At 36.8% G+C, this 21280-nt stretch overlaps 2 protein-coding genes and 1 pseudogene across 5 annotated transcripts; 1 reads left to right on the top strand and 2 right to left on the bottom strand.

The window, feature by feature from the left end:
- The first annotated feature begins 476 nt into the window (after positions 1-476).
- Positions 477-4528, top strand: LOC113320542 (mediator of RNA polymerase II transcription subunit 15a-like). 2 transcript variants are annotated; one of them, XM_026568445.1, is made up of 4 exons: positions 477-617; positions 766-830; positions 1815-1926; positions 4101-4528. In XM_026568445.1, the coding sequence occupies exons 2-4, from the start codon at positions 766-768 to the stop codon at positions 4323-4325; spliced, it is 402 nt and encodes a 133-aa protein (XP_026424230.1). In that variant the 5' UTR covers positions 477-617; the 3' UTR covers positions 4326-4528. The 2 variants fall into 2 exon arrangements, with proteins under 2 accessions (XP_026424230.1, XP_026424231.1); XM_026568446.1 differs by having other exon boundaries at positions 477-830; positions 4101-4188; positions 4289-4528.
- Positions 4529-4745: 217 nt separating this feature from the next.
- Positions 4746-12158, bottom strand: LOC113322578 (annotated as a pseudogene).
- Positions 10745-13451, bottom strand: LOC113322579 (pentatricopeptide repeat-containing protein At4g36680, mitochondrial-like). Of its 3 annotated transcripts, none has more exons than XM_026570701.1 (3): positions 12149-13451; positions 11522-12011; positions 10745-11255 (listed from the first exon to the last, which is right to left on the bottom strand). In XM_026570701.1, the coding sequence occupies exon 1, from the start codon at positions 13395-13397 to the stop codon at positions 12213-12215; it is 1185 nt and encodes a 394-aa protein (XP_026426486.1). In that variant the 5' UTR covers positions 13398-13451; the 3' UTR covers positions 10745-11255; positions 11522-12011; positions 12149-12212. The 3 variants fall into 3 exon arrangements, with proteins under 3 accessions (XP_026426486.1, XP_026426487.1, XP_026426488.1); XM_026570702.1 differs by having other exon boundaries at positions 11522-11628; XM_026570703.1 differs by lacking the exon at positions 11522-12011.
- Positions 13452-21280: the final 7829 nt, after the last annotated feature.

Raw genomic sequence — 21280 nt, 5'->3', positions numbered from 1 at the left:
ATTTGTTTGTTGATTACCATCACTTTTATCAATATGCTTCTTCTGCATCTTTAGTAGAGAATTCAATCGACGATTATAAGTTTTTCGAATCGTCGATTGATCGAGGACGGCGAAATGATTTTGATTGAAAAAAGAGGGAAAGATTTACAACTGATGAAGGAGAGGAAGTTAAGAAGAAAAATGAGCATATTTTTGATTTAGAATTAGGTTTTGATTTTAGTTGAAGGTATTCTAGATATTTGGCATTGAATCAAGAATACCCCGTAACCAATATTTTGGTCACTAGGAATCCAAATGAATCCCCTCTATTAAATTGTGAAGCCCCTGTAATGGGTTTCTAAAACCGGAATTTTAAAATAAATCGTGACTCTCTCCCTATAGTTTAGTCGAGATTGACCAGTTTTGGTTGACTTCGTCACTCAGATTTTTTTTCCTTTTTTTTTTTTTTTGATAGGCGTCACTCCTCAGATTACTCGTCTTTGCACATGCACACCTAACAAAAGTCAGGTGACGATTCAGCGAGAATGTTTCAATAAGAACAACGATAATCTCAATTTTAATAGACTCTGATATTAGGATTTCATCAGCGTCTTCTTTGTGAGAAAGTTGAAGCTAACATGGACGCTACTGATTGTGCACACCTAACAAAAGTCAGGTGACGATTCAGCGAGAATGTTTCAATAAGAACAACGATAATCTCAATTTTAATAGACTCTGATATTAGGATTTCATCAGCGTCTTCTTTGTGAGAAAGTTGAAGCTAACATGGACGCTACTGATTGGAGAACACAACTTCAAGCTGATTCTCGACAGAGAATTGTTACTAAGATGTAAGCTAATCAATTCGATTGTTTTACTGTTGTTATTTTGGAAACCTGACATGGACGCTACTGACTGGAAAACCCTACTTCCACCTGGATCTCGACATAGGATCGTCACTTAGATGTTAGCTAATCAATTTGATTCTTTGTATCTTACCGCTGTTAGGTTTTAGCTTTGAATTAGGGTTAGGAATTCGGCAAAATGATTGCGAAAATTATGTCAAAGGTAATTTGCATATCGATTTAGCATTGATTGTCTTATACTTTTAGGTTTTACTAAGAAACTACTAGCTGTGAACATCGTCTTCTATTGAACATTTGAAATTAAATTATAGCCGTCCGACTGTGGGAGTTCTGCATTGAATTGAATTTTATGCTTTAAATTAAGATATCATTGGGTACTATGTTGATATTACCTTTGTTAAGATTTAGTTTGGAATTAGGTTTTGGATTTCGGTTAATTTTTTTCCAGTTTTAGTACTTGGTTATCATGAACTTCTAGGTCTTGCAAAGAAATTACTAGCTCTGAACAGTCATCCTTAATTGACATTTGAAATTAAGTTTCAGTCAATGGAAGTTCTCTGCATTGAATTGGATTTATGGCTACAAATTACGACAAATAGAGGGGCAGAAGATTGATGATTTAACATAACGAATAAAGAAATGAACTCTTAGTTGAGGAATAAAGAAATGAACTCCTAGTTGAAGTTGATTGTTAATGATAGCATGACGTATTGCTATAAGAGAATTCTATTGCGAATGTTTCTCTTCTATATCACAGCAATGTTAATAGAGACACTCTTTTATGTACAAAATGATATTGCTAGTAGAGAATATTATAGCAGATGTATTTTTGTTATTATATTGGCGTATTCCGTTACTTGATGCCTGATATATGCATCTTCATTACCTGTTGTTATTTTCAATCACTTGCAGTTTCCTAAGGTACTTCCAGTCTTATATTAATTTCAATCTACTGTTTCATACTTATAGACTGGAAACTCTGAAGAGACACCTTCCAATTTCTGGCCCGGAGGGATTGGCAGAGCTCAATAAAATAGCTGAAAAGTTCGAGCAAAAGATATTTGGTGTTGCTACAAGCCAGGTATATCATTCAATATGGTGCCGTCAGTGTTATGGTGGTACTGCTTGACTAGTTTTTTTCTACTGATATGCTGATTAGCTTACGTTCACTCCATATAATCCACGAAGTACTCTTTACTAAGTCTCGAGATTCTGATTCATTAAAATTGAAAAGGAGACACTGTTGTGTGCTCATGATTCGTCGATACGTATTGTGAAAGTTGTGAGTGTGTGGATTCAACTGTTTCACCGCGTAAAGGCATTGAAAAGTAGTTAATATAGGAACCAGAAGCAAATCGGAATCTTTCTAAACTTGCTGCATGATGAACCCACGTAGCTTGTCCTACAGAAGTTCTTCCTGAAGTGAATCTTGAGGCAACGGTTTCCCAAATTTGGTCTGAGACGTGAGCTATACGAGAAATAAATTGCTGAACCAATTTACTAGTGAGCATGGTATTCCCGCTTTTCACCTTCAATTGATCAGATTATGCAGAAATTCTTATTTTTGTGGAAGAGATACAAATTACTTGACACTTCTGTGTTGTCTTAAACATTGTGATTAATAATGGAGTTCTGGGAGGCTTTGGGGCTGCATAACTGATAAATTGAGTTACAGATTTTGGGATTGTTCTTGGAGATGCTCAAGCCATTCTTGTCATAGTGCTCTTCTGAGGTGCATGTGTCTTCTGATTATTAATTTTAGGTTGAGAATTCTTCGGGTGTATTTGACACGAACATGAAGTGCACATGCCGCACCATTTCCAGTTAGATATTATCACCTTTTACATAGAACATTTATGAAACATGAAGTACACTGTACATATACCTCTCTTTTTTACACAAACCTCTTGCAGTACTAGTTGAGTTACTTGGATGAAGTCTTGAAAGGTACTTGAGCTCTGCTTGTTACTCGAATTCCCATTAGGGGTAGTACTTAATCTCCTACTGGACCTGACTGAGTCTCAGGAAGGAACCTCGTGTGTCAGGATAACTGCTTACGAATGAAGGCTCTGGTTCACAACGTACTTGAATTTCCAATATGGGAAGTACTGAATCACCTGAAATATCTGAGTAGGATTAGCTAACTTGTGGGAGTTTGTCTTATAAGAGAATTCGTTACATTTTGTGTGGTATGTTTTCCTTTTCTCTTTTTAGGAAAAATGATGGTCAGCTGGATGGCTTACCGATTTGGCATGTGATGATGTCAGTGTTGTTCGACACCTTCTTCACTGCTATCCTGAGTAGTAAATTGTTTTTATGTTATAGAGCTGATCCTACTTTTAACTTAAATATTCACGGTTTGTTGGTCGTGATAGATGTTTGGACTGTTTAGTTTTAGTTTAGATAAATGTTTTTTTTCCCTTATCGCCAAATCTTGTATCAATAATTGGTTGCTTGGGTCGCCAGGATGTGATGTTACTAGTTATCAGTAAGGTGTAATTTCCCAAGACCTGGTAACACTTTGACCTGTTAGATGAAGTACAAGTTTTAAAGTACGTACAAGCAGAACTGTTGTTTTCGATAGTTTTAATAGGTGGTAAAGTACAAGTTTTAGTACCTCTCTTTTTTCTAAGGTGTTTCGCGTCTGGTAAGTCATCCCAATGTGGTTCAGTAGAGGTACTGATTGAAGGATGCTTCATTTTAGTGGGAAGCTGCGTGAACCCTCTGTGAACTTACGTACTTTATTTAAGACAGGTGCTCCTGGACTCAACAAACATACTTAATGGAACTACAAGGAATGGTTCATACTAAAATAGAATTACAAAGAGTGTTTGGGATTAAAGGTCAGGGGTGGATAAACTATTTGGAAGATCATACCACAAAGACCTGAGAACATGCGCCACTCTTTCTCTGAGTTTAGGCAACTGATTTTGTCACTTTACATTTATAAATCTAAGCAGTAGCAGGTTGATGAGTTACTCTTAGAGTAATAGATGGTGTAATGAAAGAGCCGAACCACATAATATACAGCTTGGATGCCCCCTTACATGTATACTAATAATGATGTTTCGTTGACAACTGGGTAAAAATTTGGTGCTTTGTGTTTGCTTTATTTTGGTTTTGCTAAGTTAAAGGGTTTTCACTTAATCTGTTTATTTTTGCTCTATATAATCATTTGTCAGTACCATTTGTCTTTTTCTTCTTTTATCGTGTAACACTCATGAATTTCAACGGTTTTAATTTTGTAATCTGCAGTCGGATTATCTACGAAAAATCTCTCTTAAGATGCTGACGATGGAGACTAAATCCAACGCAACTTCCAGTAGCCACCCACAGTATCCAGGTAATAAGCCATGGAGCTATACGATTAATAACTGGGCTTTCTTCTGCAATGTATTCATCGAGAGTAATCTTTCCCATGTTGTTCATGTTTGCGGCCGAAGTCATAGAGTTGGACTACAGTTCCCCCCACGCTTCTGAAGCTGATCAGTAATGGCTACTATGTGATTAATTTGTTCAGTAAACATTAATGTGCTGGTTGGTTCTTAGGATTAGGACTTAGCACATGGTTACAGTTATGTTAATGGCACATTTACTGTCTTTTTATAAAGATTTCTCTTCATGTTTGTTTGTGGTGCACACATTTACTATCTTTTAATAAAGTATGTAGAATTTTCTCAGCATCTTTGTTTGCTTCTCTCAAATCCGATTACTAGATGAACAAATCCCGCAAAGTGCGACTACACTTTAATAGAAGATTCCAGGGAAGAACCTTTTTTTTCTTGTTAATTGCCCCCTTCTTGATTTGTAACCCATTTCCTCTTCTATCCTGAGCTTATTTTCCCCCAATTTCACATGGACAAATCAAGAAGGGGGCAATTATCAAAATGGAGATTATTAGTTCGAAATGGATCATATTTATGAACAGATAACCATGTTCGCCACATAATATTGTTATTCAAATTCTGAAACAGAATACGAATTCAGACTCTCTACCTTCAGGCCCTATACATTGAGACTGCAGCTATGTAAAGGAAGAAAATCCAAAATCACACTGGTTTTTCTGTCAAGTCTTTTGACAGAGTGTACCGGAACTTGGTATTGTAAGGAAGCCATTCTATGATCTGTGATGCCTTCCTCTTCACTTTATCGTTATCATCATGTGTGCACTTCCGGATCAAATCTTGGAGTTTCTTGTCGACATTCTCCGCTACCCAGCTGAGGAGATCATCGGAGCTACTCGCGCTGCTGCATATATTAGCCTCCTTGCAAATCTCTCGAGCACTTTTGGTAGAAATACTTTTGTTGACTTCTTCACCAACACATTGGCTTGAAGGAACTCGTTCTTAGCTGCATTCAACTCCTCTTTGATATTTGTGGCTGTATATACTCTCAGCTATATGTACAGAAAAAGGAAAAAAAAAAAAAGGGTTAAACCTACAGGAATCAATGAATTTCATTACCAACTGCACATAATCAAGGAGGAAAGCTGGTTTCAGTATGACTAGAAGGTAAAGATTTAACAACAATAACTCGAATCAGACCCGGGGTGGGGGTGGGGGTGGTTATACTAGAAGGTAAAGATTTAACAACAATAACTCGAATCAAGTTCTGAAGGAGTTAACTAACATGAAGCAGATTCAAGTTACTAAGGTCGTGAAGTCTAAGGTTTTCTCTAGTCATTTTAACCATGGTTGCTATAAAATTCCAGTAGTTCTGTAATTTGTATACAAAGGGTCTTGTTCAGTAGGATCCAGTTCAATGCTCGCATCAGCTCCTGACAAAACTAAATTTGAGTTGCACAGCCATTAATGGGAAACCACAGAAAGTGGGTTGGTCCCGAAAACAAATAGCTAAGATGACTCATGTTATGTCATGCCGGTATTAACTGAGACAAATCCAGACGACTAGACTCAAAACTCAATCAGGATCAGATGATGGATGAAAAGAAAAAAGGGTTTGTAGGAAATATTACCACAGGATCAGAAGAAATCCCAGAGCAGAGGGCAAAGCATACGAGTGGTTGGGAGATTTGTAGAGGATATCTTGAAGTAAGGAGTTGTTTATCTTCTCTAGTCTTTTTTCTCAATGCAGTTGAAATAATGGCCTCAAACCACTGCACCGCAAAATACACAAAATGAATGCGGGAATCATTATACAACATTATCAGTTTTCAACTAGAATGATCTTCTCTGGTGAGAAAATATCAGGAGGTAATTATAAACCATAACCACTTAGTTAACTTCACGTTCATTAAGGCGATCTTCATGCATGTGAAAGTATAAGATAAAGAATGATATACTTAAATCATACCCAACCAATACGAGGGGTACGGATGCAGAATATTGAATGCTCAATGGCACTTGCACTATTTACATGTCCTCCAATGTTGTAAGCAGCCTGCACTAAACAGACAAACAACATTGAGCAAGGGGTTTAGTGACCCATAAATACTAGATACCACCTATTTTCTATATAGAAAGAAAGTATTTGCGAAAGAGACCTCAAAGCAGAAGTGCACTACCTTGTGAAACAATGTCAACCTCCTCAGAGGCCCATGTGGGATCCCATAAGCGAGATAAGCCTACAGAGTCGCCGAGTATTATGAGATAATTCAAATAATTAAGAAAAAGAAGAAAAACAACACTTCAGATACGGAAGCCTTACATGCATGACAAGAGAATCGTGCACATTGATCCAGAATGCGGTTTGGGCATCCCTTCCCATTTGATGCATGTTCACCCTTTCAAGTTGCTCTACTAGAAGTCTGTCATTATGAAGATAGAAAGAAACATTTTCTAGTCAGTCTAGCAGTCATGCACACGTCGATAAAACAGAGGAAGCAGAGGGTAAAATAGCTCCATTAGTGGTATGGTATACAGCACACATGCAAAAGGATGGCATAGCGGTATGGTATACAGCACACACGCAAAAGGATGGCATGATACTAGGCAACAATGTGGCCCCTGATGGAAACAACATACATGAGTTTGTGCTGTGTACCAGAAATAAACTTGAATACCAATTTTTCCTGACGGAAAATTTCACCTGTAGTTGCTGATGGCCTAAGATATACGAGAAAATTGGGTTTTCTCTGTTGATATGCAAGATATTTCCACTGTAGAACTGGAAGACCACTCCCTATCCTCTCCAATACTACGTCTTGGAAGGACCACATTAGTAGATGATCTTGAAAGTAGAGGGGAACGATTCTTTTCTGGGTTTTTGGACACCGGGGACTGTAAGCAGCAATAAATTGCAGCCATACACCTGATCAACTCCTCAGATAATTTACTGGGGCACTGGTAAAGATGATCTTTAAATGTACGTGTTAAAGATGTTTTCTCCAGACCTGGTGCTTTCCTCTGAACCTGCAGACAAATGATAAAGAGCAGGCTCTTAGATAGGCCATAACCCCAAGGATGGACAACTTGATCAGCACCAGCCATAGTCCACTTCAATCTCGAAAAACCAAACAATTTAGGATCCATAACTATTATGGTCATCTTATTGGTCTTAAAAGTTGGAAAAACAGACTAAATCAAACTGCCTTTGCAATGAGCTAGTCGTTTAAATTTGCAGGTCAACACGCAATAATTTCTTGAACTCACGCAACTAAATCTAGGTAAGAAAACAATTTCCCACCTTGTGGAGTTTTTCAGGTCCAGAGAATCTAATTGTAATGTTTGTTTTTGAAATACAAGTTTATAAGCTATATGCCACTCCCTCTATTTCACTAATATCATCTTATTTTATTAGTTTTAATTTTTCAAATTATAGGATTGTTTCCATTTTAGAATAGAAATAAAAACACAAGTTTCCTTACTTACCGTGCATTACCTAGAATGTTGTGTCCTAGAATGTTGTGTTTATTATACAAACGAAAATAAAGTTTTCCAAAAGGTAAAACAAAGATAAAGATGAGAAAAATTGCTACATTAATAACACTATACAATTTCTGTGCAAAAACTGTACAAACCTATCTTAGTGAAACGGAGGGAGTATATTGTTCAGATGAAGTTAAGAAACTCTAGCATGTTGGCTGTAATATCAAATGTGAACAAAAGGATATTGTCCTACTGTCATCATATCTTCTGATATCCGAACACCATATTCCTTTATACACAATGTTTTCGAGCTTCGTTCTTTAAAGTAACATGCTCTATGTGCACAACAGTTACAAATGCAACCTTGATCACATGACAACAGGAAGAAGCTAAATTCACTTATTTAACTAAAACTTGATATAATAGATACTACCAAGTATTGTTTAGAGGCTTATAACTAACTTTCAAAAATTATACCATCTCATACCTTGTTAGGATCCGAACTGGTGTTTCCAGCAGGAAGGTTAACTCGGCCACCCACCGTAGAAGCATGGTTAGTCTTAGAATGCAATGGAACCTTCTTTTTCTTGCAGTCCTTAATAGAAGTGAGGAATTGGAAAGTGTGCAAAGGGATCTTCTTTGAGGAGGAACAAAATGCACTTGAAATTATGGATGGATGTTTTCTTATATCCTTCGAGTGAGCAGGAGAGGTCATGCCTGAGTTTGGTTGAGTAGATGCCCCACTAGGGCAGTGATCAAAGATGTTTCTATAGAGAGAAAGAACATAATGCTCTCGGTTAGCAACCTCTTCTTCCAACAACTCAATCTCAGCTATTAATTCCGTAGCCTGCACAAGTACAAGTGTATCATTTGGCATTTGCAACTAAACCCTTTACGTTGAAAATTTCAGCAAAAGCGTAACGAAAAGCGATCTCCATATGACAGGGGTAGGAGGATTATTTCTATGGTAAATGCAGATGCTTCCTGAGTTGACCCCAGTCAAATTTTCAGAGAGCTGGAATTTTTAGTCTTTTGTTTCGCCCGCAGGACATGGTTTATACATATCCTATATTTGTATTTATTAGGTTGACCTGATGCAATGGGTGCAGCCTGCATGTTCTCTGGGTTGTAAATGTGCGACTTTCTTAGAATCTTTTCTCATTGCATTCCCTACCTCCAGTTTTTGACTAACAATTATTGCATGTGTTTTTTACAATGCCTAAAAACATGCTGAGAATGGTGGAGATAAAAAAGTTTCCATAAAGACACATGTCAACAGTAATAACTAATAACATATAACGAAATGCAAGAAGTTGTTACACATAATAATAACAAAGGCCTTCCAGCATAAGAGGCTTCCTCTAGTTTTCTTCGCTTATCATAATTGATCTAATTTCTAGCTCATATGGCCTAGTTGAAAACTTAACAGCATTTACATTTCCACATCAATAATAAATAAAATAGGTCTAATAAATATACCTTGTCTGCTAAAATGACAAAACAGTTTCTAATTCTCTCATACTACCTGTTCGGTCCATAATGGATTACGAGCATTAAATTTGATTCTTAGCCTCACCAAAGTATCTTTGATTTTACCAATAACCTTCTTAGTATATAAGTCATTTCAAATTTGCAATTACTTGCTGAAATCCTTATTCAGAAATCCTGTGAAGTAGATAAATGGACCATTTGCACTGTCTTGTGAAATATATATATTTGAGAGAAAGCTGTTTGGCATTCCTTCATTCAAAGTTATAAATACCTGGGCAGCAAAATGTCTGTGTCCAGGAGATAAAGTGCTAGAAGCTCGACCCATCGCTCTCTCGAGCACCACACGCATGGACTTCTCTTGCTGTAAACGTAACTGTAGTAGCTCAATCTGGAAATCATACATCAAATATCACCATAGGTACTATCCAAGGGGAAAGGGCATACATAAAATTGTTTTCCGAGATAAAGTAGATGTTTTTTTTTTGTATGTGGTCATGTAATCATAACTGTCAATTTTAAATTTTAATGTTAACTGACATCTACGAATACTACTCTCTGTTGAAGCAGTCTCCAGAAGTATATTATAAATTTTAGTCGGAGTTACTGTGAGCCTGCATAACTTACCTATACAGTATACTATAAGGTTCCATTTGTAATTCACAGCCATTTCTATATTTTCTAGCATTAGAAGTCCCTGGAACCAACTTGAGTGCACAACTCTAGTTAAAAATCCAAAACAAAGACGATATATTGACAGCTATTCTGCTTTTTGCTATTAACTAAATCCAAACCGCGTTATGTCAAAATCTAAATCCTAACATACCCCCAAACCCTTAATCATTTGAAACAAACATAACATCTAAAAGAAAGATATAAGTATGACCAGCTACTCTGCATTTGTGATTTAATTATATATGGTTATCTACTTTTTTGTAGTGACAAAAAGCGTATATAACAAATGTCCAAAAACAAAATTTGGATTGGCCAACAAATATACTTGTTGTCTACTAGAGTCTAGGTATAGTTACATGCTTCTGTGTAAGCACTTAATGGTGCTTAAATTTGTTAGAAAGATACATGAGTTCACTAAACATAATCATCTCCCAATAAAAGAGCGTACAAAAAACGGAGATTCCCGACGAGGTCAAGGATCTTAGCAGTATTCTCATCTAAATACAAAAACTCACCAAACTTAGCATACAGTTTAAAGCAAATTACGAGGTGGGCATCTGCTACTTACATCTTTCTCCAAGGAGGCCCGGTGGTTCGAGAGAGAGTTGGTACTAGCACTAGTACCACCAGTATTTGGATGAGATGGACTCGGTGTTCTATGATTTCTCCTCTTGGGACGCACATCCTGTATATAGAATAGGGACGAGAAAGTTCAGGTTCTTAGCTTATGTAATATGCAAAGGCAAAGTCACGTGCATGTCATAGTAACATGAGCCTATTGTACTGCCAGAGAATAGAAAACATGGTGAATGCACAACATGTTACCAGTGATCTTTACCTGTGTTAGGTTCGAGGACTTCTTGATGTCATGCAAAACTCCAAATGCTGAGACATCCAAGTTTCTGTCACTAGAACTGAAACAGGAACCCCATTATTCTAAGAGTGTCAATCCCATATATATATCGGAAAATGTTACTATTGTGGAACTGAAAAAGTATTGTTTTAAAGCATTAGTCTCTTTGTTAGGGATTACAAGGATGAATATAACACATTGATCTAAACTTAAATAGTGGCATACCTAGTGAAATCTCATCCAATACTTCGAATGAGATAATTATAAAATCAATGTGCACACTGATCTTTCAGAAAAAGAAAACAACTCTACACGGAGAAGCATGGAACCGACAAGATTTATACATGACATCCATAACTTACAGAGACTAACAAGATACAGTTCATAGTTTTTTCAAGATAACACACACAAAAGAAGAACACTCATAACTTCGGTTGAGAAATTCATAAATAAGAAAAGAGTGATACGACCTTTTCGAGCGTCTGTGTCGACCATGAACAGGTGATTGAAAAGCAGCCAAAGATTCTCTAGTGGTAGAACAAGTTTTTGTGATGACCTCTTCGCCATCTACATTGAAAACATCCATTTCTCAATGTAAACCTTTTGATCAGGTGCATAAAACCAGTATCTCTTATTAAATGCTTTCTTTGCACTAATAAATAATTATGAAAATCATATCCTAGTGGAGAGTATCAAATTCTGAAGACAAATTGAAACTATTTCGTTTATTAGGGTTGTTTAAATTCAAGATTTTGACAGAGATTTGGGATAATAAGTTTGTTATTATGAAAGAAAGAGAACAGGAAGAATGAGAAGTAAATGAAAACGCTTACCCCGAAAAGACAGACCAGTGTACTGCACAAATTGAATTCCATCACTATTTGGTTCGTTGAGAGCATTAAATGGGAAGTAAATGGCAATATTTCCTTCTTTCCTTTACCTAATACGCATAACCACATTTATTGAAATTGTTCCAGAGTACTCTTCTCTTGCAAGAACTTTTTTTATGCCTCAAATAGCTGTCAGTCAGGCTATCTTCTGAATCGGTTTCATGGAGAAGAGGCGAGATTACTAAATAATACATATCCTATTTTGTGTTTGATTGTTTAAGTGCCAGAACTAATGGAATGATATCAAGATCACGTTATATTTGGTTAGCTCATAGCGAGACTAGCAATATCTGCTGCTATCGACATCCATTACTCCTCCAACACTTAAGAATGCTGAAGAGCTGCTAGAGTTGTTGTTGGGATAGAAAAATATGTTGGAAACAAGGAAGGATTTAAATTCCTTGGGAAGGAATTAAGGTCGAGCGAGAACTCACTGAGCCCGTACAAATGGAGAATACAAAAAAGGAAGTAATCAGAAAGCCATGTACCACTTCAATTCAGATTTAAGTTAAATTTTCTACTCAGAGCTATTTGAGACAAAAGTTATAAAAAGGTTTCCATTTAACTGACCTTAATATCACTTTTGTGCAGTAGTGTAACTAGTGATAACTTCGTCAATATGACCCATTCAGATTCAAAAAATTCTCACTTCTGCAGGAAGAGGCTGCTTCTCCCCGTTCAATCCAAGATCCCTCTCAATTTTCTTCCAAGCATTTAAAAAGTTCGGTCGACATTTCTTCTTAGCAATGTCGATCACTTGCTTAGCTTCCTCCAATTTCGATTTCTCAAACAAGCCTTGAACCAAATACTTCATACTTGTAAAATTAGGAAGCTTGTCTCTCTTCAGGCTATCCTTGAAAACCTCAAAACCCTTGTCAACCTCTCCATTCTTGCAAAGGTGATAGATAAAATTTGTAAACGTTACAACATTTGGAACACATTTGTTTTCCGCAAAACTTTCATAAACTTTCTTAGCTTCCTCGATCAAACCATGGTTACAATAACAAATAAGCAAATTATTATAAGTAACTGCATCTGGAATTAACCCCAAAGTTTTCATTTCATCAATCAACGACAGAACATCTTCCGTTGGCCCGAGGTGAGTTTGCATTATTCTAACATTGAAAGCAGTAACATCAAGCAAACCTTTCTCAGCCATTTCTTTCCAAATTTTATCTGCTTCTTCAATACATTCCTTCTTATAAAAAGCATCTAATAGAATTGTATAGGTAACTGCAGTAATTTCAACATTTTTTTCCTCCATTTCTTTCAGAACTGTTAAACCCGATTTAGGACAACCAGATTCACAATAGGATCTAACCAAAATGCCATATGAAACTTTATCAGGAGAAATTTTATATTTTTCTGAGATTTCATTGAATAATTTCGGTACCTGATCAGCTTTGCAAGCCATTAGAAGAGCGTTAAAGGAAAGAGCTGACCTCGGTGTACCAAGTTCCTCCATTTGATCGAATGTTCGAAGAGCATGATCAAACATTCCTGCACGACCATAAGATTTAATCAAGGTTGATAAAAATGGTTCTTCAGTAATTTTAGGGCTCTTTTTCTGAGATTCGATGAGTTTTTCAATGTCACTAAAACGACGAGATTTTAATAAGCGTTTAATAGTAAGATCTCGAGTCCGAGTAGAGTGGTCGGAGACTGATGAGTAAATAGATAAGGCTTTGTCCGGATCAAACTCTCTTTGAAGTTCCGATCTAGCTACACGATTAGAGATGGAAGAAGAGGAATTGGTGGTGGTGTTGGTAGTGGAGAAGAGACGGACATGGCGGATTGAAGATATTTTTAAGGTTTTCATTTTGGGTTTTGGGAGTGAGGGAAGTGATGCAGTTGGAACGATAACGGTGAAGGATTTTTGTAAGGGTTTTAGAGGGGGAGGGGGTGTTGGGTTATTTTCTACCTGGCGTCCCTATGAGAATTAGGGACGACTAATAAGACAAAAGAGGGTCACCTAATCCTAAAATGAAGCCATCACTTTATCTCTGATTTTTCGAATTGGCAAATATACCCTTCATAATCGGTACATAAAATCACAATCCGTAATTTACTTTAGTAATCGGTAGATGTTAGGATAATCGGAGGGTATTGTGTACATATGTAGTTTGAAAGTTTTGTTGTTTTGAAAAGAACCTACAACCGGAAGGTATTTATTTACCATGTCTCCTGATTATGAAGTTGCCCCAAAATTGATATTTGAAAAAATCTCAAGTTTTTCGAATTTGGGAACTACCATAATCGGTAGACATGGAGTTAACATGTCTCCTGATTATGAAGTTGCCCCAAAATTGATATTTGAAAAAATCTCAATTTTTCGAATTTGGGAACTGCCTTCATCGGTAGCTTATGAAATTCACCTAATCTACTGATTTTAAACCCCACGTTAATCGGTAGACAATGAGAAAATATTGTGTCTGATTATAAGGGTATTTAGGTTCAGAAGAACAATAAAAATGAAACCACTATAATCGGTAGAAATGGTTAATATTTGTACTTCCAATTGTAGACCTGTCTGACATTTTTTTGAAAAGTCACCAAAATCGGTAGTTAAGGTTGATAACATTCCTACCTATTCTTCACATATCTCACAATTTTTTGAAAATTTACCAGAATCGGTAAGTAAAGTTGATATGTATCCCCCTATTATGGTGAAAAATTCAGCAGTTTCAGACAATCAAGTAATAAATTTAACTCAAAATGCATTCATAACCCATAAACTTAAGAACATATAATCCAAAACAAGTATTTAAAACACCATAATCCGAAAGAAACTGTTAAAAAAACATAATCCATAACATCGAACAACACATTATCACCTAGTTTTCTTCTTAGTATTGTTAACTAAAGTTTTAGAACGCTTAACACGATCCATACGACCCGCATTATCACCAACATCACCTTCATCTCCATCAATATTTCCTTCAACATGAGAGCTTGAATAAGCCTGAGATCTTTTGTTCGCCTTTGATGCTTTTTTTTTGGGCGGGTTCTTCGTCACTTTCTCCCCAAACTCAGCTGCATACTCTTCATTATCAACATTATCAATCATCTCCCTGTGCTTTTTTATCTTCTCAATTGGCACAGGTTGTCCAGCCGTTATGCAATCAGCGTACCATTTGGACGAAAACTTGAACCTATTCACCTGTTTTTTTAATTGACAAAACATCAAATGGAGTTCACCTAAGAAATTGAATCGTAATATTAGAGGGAAAAGTCATAACCATATGCACCAGTTTATCATAACTCGGGGGTTTTTCTTTGATGATACATCTGTAAATGGAAGCCGTTGAGGTCATCTTTTCTTTAAGTTCACGGATTACACGAAGATGTAAATGCTCCCGGTACCACTCCATATATCCTGGAGCATTTTCATAACCTCGTTTGACAGCTCTCCCAGTGTTCACCAAGTGGTACTGCCTCTTATCCCAATGTTCAGTAACAGATAGTGTACCAGAATAAACTACCTTGATGGTGTCCTGGTTAGACTCGATATGCTCCACGTCCAACTTGAACTTGCCATTTATGTGATGCCATGGTACTGTATGGCAAGAACCATGTTGTCGCATCACCCTGGAGCCATTGTACATCACATAACCTGTGAGGTGCCACAACGGTTCAAAATAATGGGACAACTCGGAACGACCCGCTATATGTCCACTAGCTCGGTCTTCCTTGTATGGATCAAAGCATACCTCTGAGGCCTTAAGTGAGTCTAATTTCTCCCTCAAGCTAACCAAGTGATGCTCCTTTGTCCTTGAACGGTTCTTTGTGAACTTGTACTTTGTTCCTCTCGGTGTACCTCTCTCCCATGCTGTGTTCACATCTGCCAATTTCAGACTGGGGTAGTGGTCATAGATCCATGTCTACATAGATATCAAACCAAGTATTAGAAATTGATTCTTAAATTAGAAAAAAAAAAACGACCAATGGATTAATAAAGTTGAGAAAATGTAAAATCCCCTTATCCAAAAATGTGTATCGTTTAGTAGTATCCTTAGTTTTTGGGTTCTCACAATCTTTTCCACCCACAATAATGGTCGTGGACTTTTGAGAAAGAAAAAAATAAAAATAAAATCTCCAATATTGTTGTAAAGTTCTCCTAGGATGTTTAAGAGATTGGGGTTATTGTTAATCTCACAAAACAAAAGAAAATAAAATAAACAGCCGCACTAAAACCCTTTTTTCTTTGAAACCTAATCCTCTCATGTTGGTTTTCTTCTCTATGCCTTGTGTTTTTGTTTTGTTTTGGTTTATGCTCTGTGTTTTCTGAAATTATGTTTTGTTGCTAAGGTTTAACTGATTCTTTTGGTTTTTAGTTTTTCTACCATGGATATTTAGTTATCCTGGTAGTTGTCTCTTCTGATTTGCTTGGTCCTTTTGGGAGATAATTTTGAACTGGATTTTTCCTTAGTCTCTGAGATAACATTTTTTTAGATTTAAATTAGCATCCATGATACTCAACTCAGCATATTTCCACCTCTACACCAATGCTCGGGTCTACTTTCCAAAGGATTTGGGTTCCAACATCAGCTGGCAGTTCTTACTGCAACCTCACATTTTCTTTCATATTCCTATGGAAGCAAGCACAAAATCCAATTAGTATGAATGGGTCGACGAATCTGTCACCTCTGCTTAGTTTTTGTTGGCCTCATTGTATTTTCCTTTCAGCAAATTATTAAAGTAGTCGAGTATGTATTTGTTTCAGCTCCTTTCAGTTTAGTATCTTTAGTATCTCTTTAGCAGTAACAGTCTTTCGTTGTATCTCTGATTGTATCTTGGTTTCAGTTTTGTAACATTTGTATTAGTAGTACTAGCTTTCAAATCTAGATCCCAAAGGTCAGAAGTTTGGATACTACTTCAACTCAAATTCAAGACTAAATATCAGGTTGAAGATATGGATAACACGGGAGAACAAAGATGTAGACAGTCTTTCTTCTCGGATAATTTGCATCGACACCCATCACCAACATCCAACCTCCGGACTCATATGTGTCCGTCAAAAATACAGCTTTTCTTGTGGAAAACATTTATCGAAGGCCTGCAGACTTTTGACAACCTCCTCATCTATCCCCGATGCATTTCTAAACCAAAGAATGATTATCACATATTGTTTCTCTGTCATGTTATCGTAATTTATGTATTTCAATACCTTCTTGTAATAGACCCTTAATAGATCAATAAATATCATGCTTCAAAAAAAAATTTGAGGCAAAGTGTGGTGTAACTGTTTGAAGGACCGCTATTGCCGAGAAACAGGTAGGTTTTCTATCTCTTATAATGTTTGTAGTCTAATCTAATGGAGTTAAAATATTTTCTATAGTTCTAAGATTTGTTTTAACATCCAGGTCGCAAGTAAGTCTTTATTTATTCTCCTCTCTCCAAAATGTATTTACGATGATTATTGGATGTATTTAAAACTTTTTTTTTCTCTTTCTGTGTGCGAACAATAGAAACCGTGAATCTTGTTTTCATGGGTTTAATTACGATCATGTTTTTGTGAACACAAAGGTCTGGTGTCATCTGAGTATTCACAAATAATGCGCGCAGACTCATGACAATACAGTAAATAAGCTGCGCCTGAGGGGAATGGATAGGTTATGTCGAATCCTTGACTCAGAGTTCTAATACTCTTCCTCGTCTCATCAACTACAATCGTTGTTCTTGGCCCATACAATAAGATAAATAGTGGATGAAATATAAAATGTACGAACATGATGTACCATAAGTATCGAATTGAACATATAAAGTGTAAATGCATGAATATAGATGAAACGATTAACTTATACGATTCATCACTCAGAACTCTGTCTACCGGTTTGGGTTTTTCATTATATGTATGAAGGTTACAGAAATAGTCGAATGACTTTGAGACCAATATAAGCCTGCATAGCAGGAGGAACTTCACTTACACTTTCTCTATCTCTTTGTCACTCTCCTATTCTCCTCTCAGTGTTTTTCGGCCTCTCTCTTCACTTGGGAGAGAGGGGTATTTATAGGGAGGTTACGTGGGGTCCACTTCTGAAGCCCGTTATAACCTTATCCTCTTGTGTTTTGTGCCACTCACGCAGAAGTCTTCGTGTTCTCGGTTGTATCTGCGTGTTCTGTCTGGATACGCAGTATTATCTGCGCTTCCAAGACAGGCTGACTGACACGTATGCTGTTTGAGGGTATTTAATGCGGGTAGTTGAGATGTATGTCCGCGGTAGACAGCTGTCCTCTGCCCCTGTCTTGTCTGCGTCAGTCTGACTATCCCAGCCGTAAATCTTAGATCTTTCTAGGGATAGGATAAAGTGACTTTTGGCTGTCCACGCGTGATATCATACCTTGATGCCCTTAACCGCATGTCCTCCACGTGTGTCTTTGTGGGCACGTGGGAGAAGATGAAATGTGTACCTACAGTTTTCATGTTTGTTGGTATATTGACCGGTTCATTTTAGGTTTAGACAAAACTTCCATTTAAAAGTTTATCTCAAAGAATAATAATTCCTAAACCAGCCTAAGTGAGAGGGAATGGCATCACTCACGGATGTGAGTAGCATATGAACTGATCTTTGTTAATTGGGAGTGAAATTATAGTTAAGCCTTTGTGCTCAAGTGGTGTGTGGTATACATAAGAGTACATGCATATAGTAAGTTAACCGCTACATATGGGTTAGTGCTTATTAGCACCAGAGAAACTAAAAACGAAGTTGTAGATTGATATTTAGGTAGATTGATTTTCATAAAATGAAGGCTAGGGGATTTATAAACTAGTAGCGAGTGTTGTTGGTAATACAGAAATGGTACTGTTACGTTTTTCTTTTTGACTGTAGTGTTCAAGGAGTCGGGGGTTTGATTGTAGGTGTGTCTGCGTCGATGTTGAGATTTTCGTTTAGTCAATCATGTTGTGTTTTATAGGACTGCTATGGTAAATTTTAAGTGATGAGAAATAGCTACATGTAGTTGATATGTAGTTCGATGCCATGGTTGGCTCGACTCCCATGTATTATTTTGCGATTGACCGAGGAGTCGCAAAAATGTTCCATGGATTCATTGGAATGGGCTAGTCGATGCAAACACTTATTTAACGCAAGGTTAGGTAATTAGGTGGACCGGAGGAGTGGCAAATGTGAGTGAGTGAGTGATACTGCTGGATTGTGGTGCTTAGGTAGTTTATACGTACTCCTCGATAATGAAGAGAGTGGTTTAGTACGACGTAGCTTATGTTTAGTTAGAATGGGTGGCTGTTTTCTTTGCATTTCGGAGCAACTTCTATTTTTACAAACATTGAAATACTGTTTTTCTTAAACCTCTTCTACTGATCAACACAAATATTTTATCTAAGATGTTTGCTTTCTATTTACTTCGTTTTTTTTTTTCTTCTTGTGGATGTGACTTAACCCTCTTGGATTGAACTATATGATATTATAATCGTGTGAAAATCTATTTTTAGTTGGGGTCTGATCTAACTTACTACTTTTCAGGAAACCGTGACCGTAGAGCAGCCTAGCTTGTAGATTACATTTTTATTCTGAAAATCTACTTCGTTATTATTTAAGGTGCTTAGCTAAATGTTTTATTGAATTATTTTAAAGACAAGATTTTGTTTCTTTTAAATAAATTCTTCGCATTTATTTTAGATGCCGACCTGCGAGTCGAGGATTATTTTTATTTCTAAAAAGATTCATTTTAATTTATAATTTTCATTATCAACTTTATTTAAATAAACACAAAATTGGTTAAAAAAATCAAAATCAACAATTCCTGGGTGAAAAGGACATTTAGATTTTGATACTGTTTAAATGGACAAAGATGTAAAAATAGTTAGGATGCATCCAGTTTCATCCTTACTATTTTTTTAAGTTTAAGTCAGGATGAATCCAGTTTCATCCTTGCTATTTGTTTTAGTGTCCATTTCACCCATACTAATTTTTACTCGTCCATTTGAACCATGTTTTAAAAATATTTGGACAAATGACCCATTTTCCGTTAAATAAATTCATTCATTTACGAATTATTGTCAATGTGCTCCATACAATAGCTTGATCTCCATTTGTTGGTATGACGGTTTGAGTGTGTAAAATGGTCTATGAGTATACCACACTTGGGATTTTAGGGCGGCCGACCTAGAATTTGAAGTGGATGTTATAGAAAATACTTGGAATAGACTCACGTTCCCGGCAATTTGGCTAGTTCTAAGCCTCGGCACTTTTCTCAACTCTGCCATCAAGAATGCAATAGTTATCGTGCCCTAAAAGTAGTCCGCCATCTTATTGAAAGGATGCAATAGTTGTAGAAGGTTTGCGTCTACTCGGTTTCCACTGGTATTGGTGAATACGACACATCCAAATACAACCAAGAGATAAGCGGTGGCCGCGGCATCTACTTCTACATCATTTAACGGTCCTTGCTTTTCTTTCTCGGCAGTGCCTTTGAACATCTTGATCAACTGACTCATGTTAAACTGTCTAGTTTTGTAAGACAAGCACCTGTTAAACTCAATGTTTGTTATCTCTTTATCCCAACCAAAACACTTTTTACACGAATCATAAAGTTGGTCCCAACTTAACTGCTTTGTGTACTCATACTTGACAGCTACACCATGGTCATTGAGATTAATAATCTGCTTCGCATCATCTGGAGTAATGGTCTCTCCCTAAACGGCATATGAAAGGTGTCAGTCTCGGGACACAATCTCTCCAAAAAAGTCGATATCGCGACCCGGTCATGGTCCAATATTGAGTTCTCGGAAGCAATAGATAATCCCGAGTTGTCTATAGTTGTCTTGAACCTCTCACATTCACCGTATAAAGGCCAATCTTTCAATATTTTTGATGGTGCGACTGTGGGTTTGAGTAGACGAATCGCATCGAAATGATACTATTAAATATACAACACATTACAAAATTAATAGAGCATTATTACGAATAAAACGACAATATATTAGTAAAAAAGAATACGATTATTACCTCGGTTTCGTAGATTTCTCTGGCCCAGGAGTCTTTGTAACCAAATAACAATGCTCCTCCATCTCCAGGCAGTCCCGGGATTTATTCTTAAAAATCCGTCTTCTTCACCTCAATGGAGACAAGGTGTGATGCTTTCTTCGCGATTGTCTTCCTTGTAACTCCTCCTTCTCCTTGTGTACCACTTGGTTGTCCTTCTTCTTGAGTGATTACTGGAACACTTTGTCCAACTTCATCTTGAGTGACTTTTGGAGCGCTTGGTTGTACTTATTTTTGAGTTCCTTGTTGAGCGCTTGGTTTTTGACTCCTTTCTCTCCGCACACTAGCGCTTAGTTTCTTACCCCCTTTTTGACGAGTCCCTGTAACAGTTGTACCTTGGTCTTTCTTACCTCGCCTGTCCCTAAACAATAAAATTGATTCGTAAGAATTACACTATAAACTTCACAATCGGAAGTCATAATTAAAATATACGCTCCCGATTATGAACAATCAGAAGCACGGGTAAAAGCTTTTCTTCCGATTACACACAATCGACAGTCATAGTTTAGTTTTATCTCCCGATTATGCATCAATTTGGGTTCAGAAAATGATAAAGTCATGAGACATATATAATCAGAACAAAATAGTCTAACATATCCACCTATTTCACATACTCGGAAGTAAAGAAATAGCTTTTGGATTTCGATTAAAACGTCGCCCCGAAATTGGATTTTGCTAAAATCACAAAATTTTCAAAATT

Source organism: Papaver somniferum, chromosome 11, assembly GCF_003573695.1.
Source record: "Papaver somniferum cultivar HN1 chromosome 11, ASM357369v1, whole genome shotgun sequence".
Taxonomy (NCBI): domain Eukaryota; kingdom Viridiplantae; phylum Streptophyta; class Magnoliopsida; order Ranunculales; family Papaveraceae; genus Papaver; species Papaver somniferum.
The sequence above is the reverse complement of the archived record's forward strand: the minus strand, read 5'-3'. Positions and strand labels throughout refer to the sequence as shown.

Bases quoted from the DNA above. Each gene is read 5' to 3' on its own strand.
- LOC113320542 (XM_026568445.1), top strand. From the start codon at position 766: ATGGACGCTACTGATTGGAGAACACAACTTCAAGCTGATTCTCGACAG. The intron at 831-1,814 runs GTAAGCTAATCA...TCATACTTATAG, and splicing joins CAGAGAATTGTTACTAAGAT to ACTGGAAACTCTGAAGAGAC. The intron at 1,927-4,100 runs GTATATCATTCA...TGTAATCTGCAG, and splicing joins TTGGTGTTGCTACAAGCCAG to TCGGATTATCTACGAAAAAT.
- LOC113322579 (XM_026570701.1), bottom strand. From the start codon at position 13,397: ATGAAAACCTTAAAAATATCTTCAATCCGCCATGTCCGTCTCTTCTCC.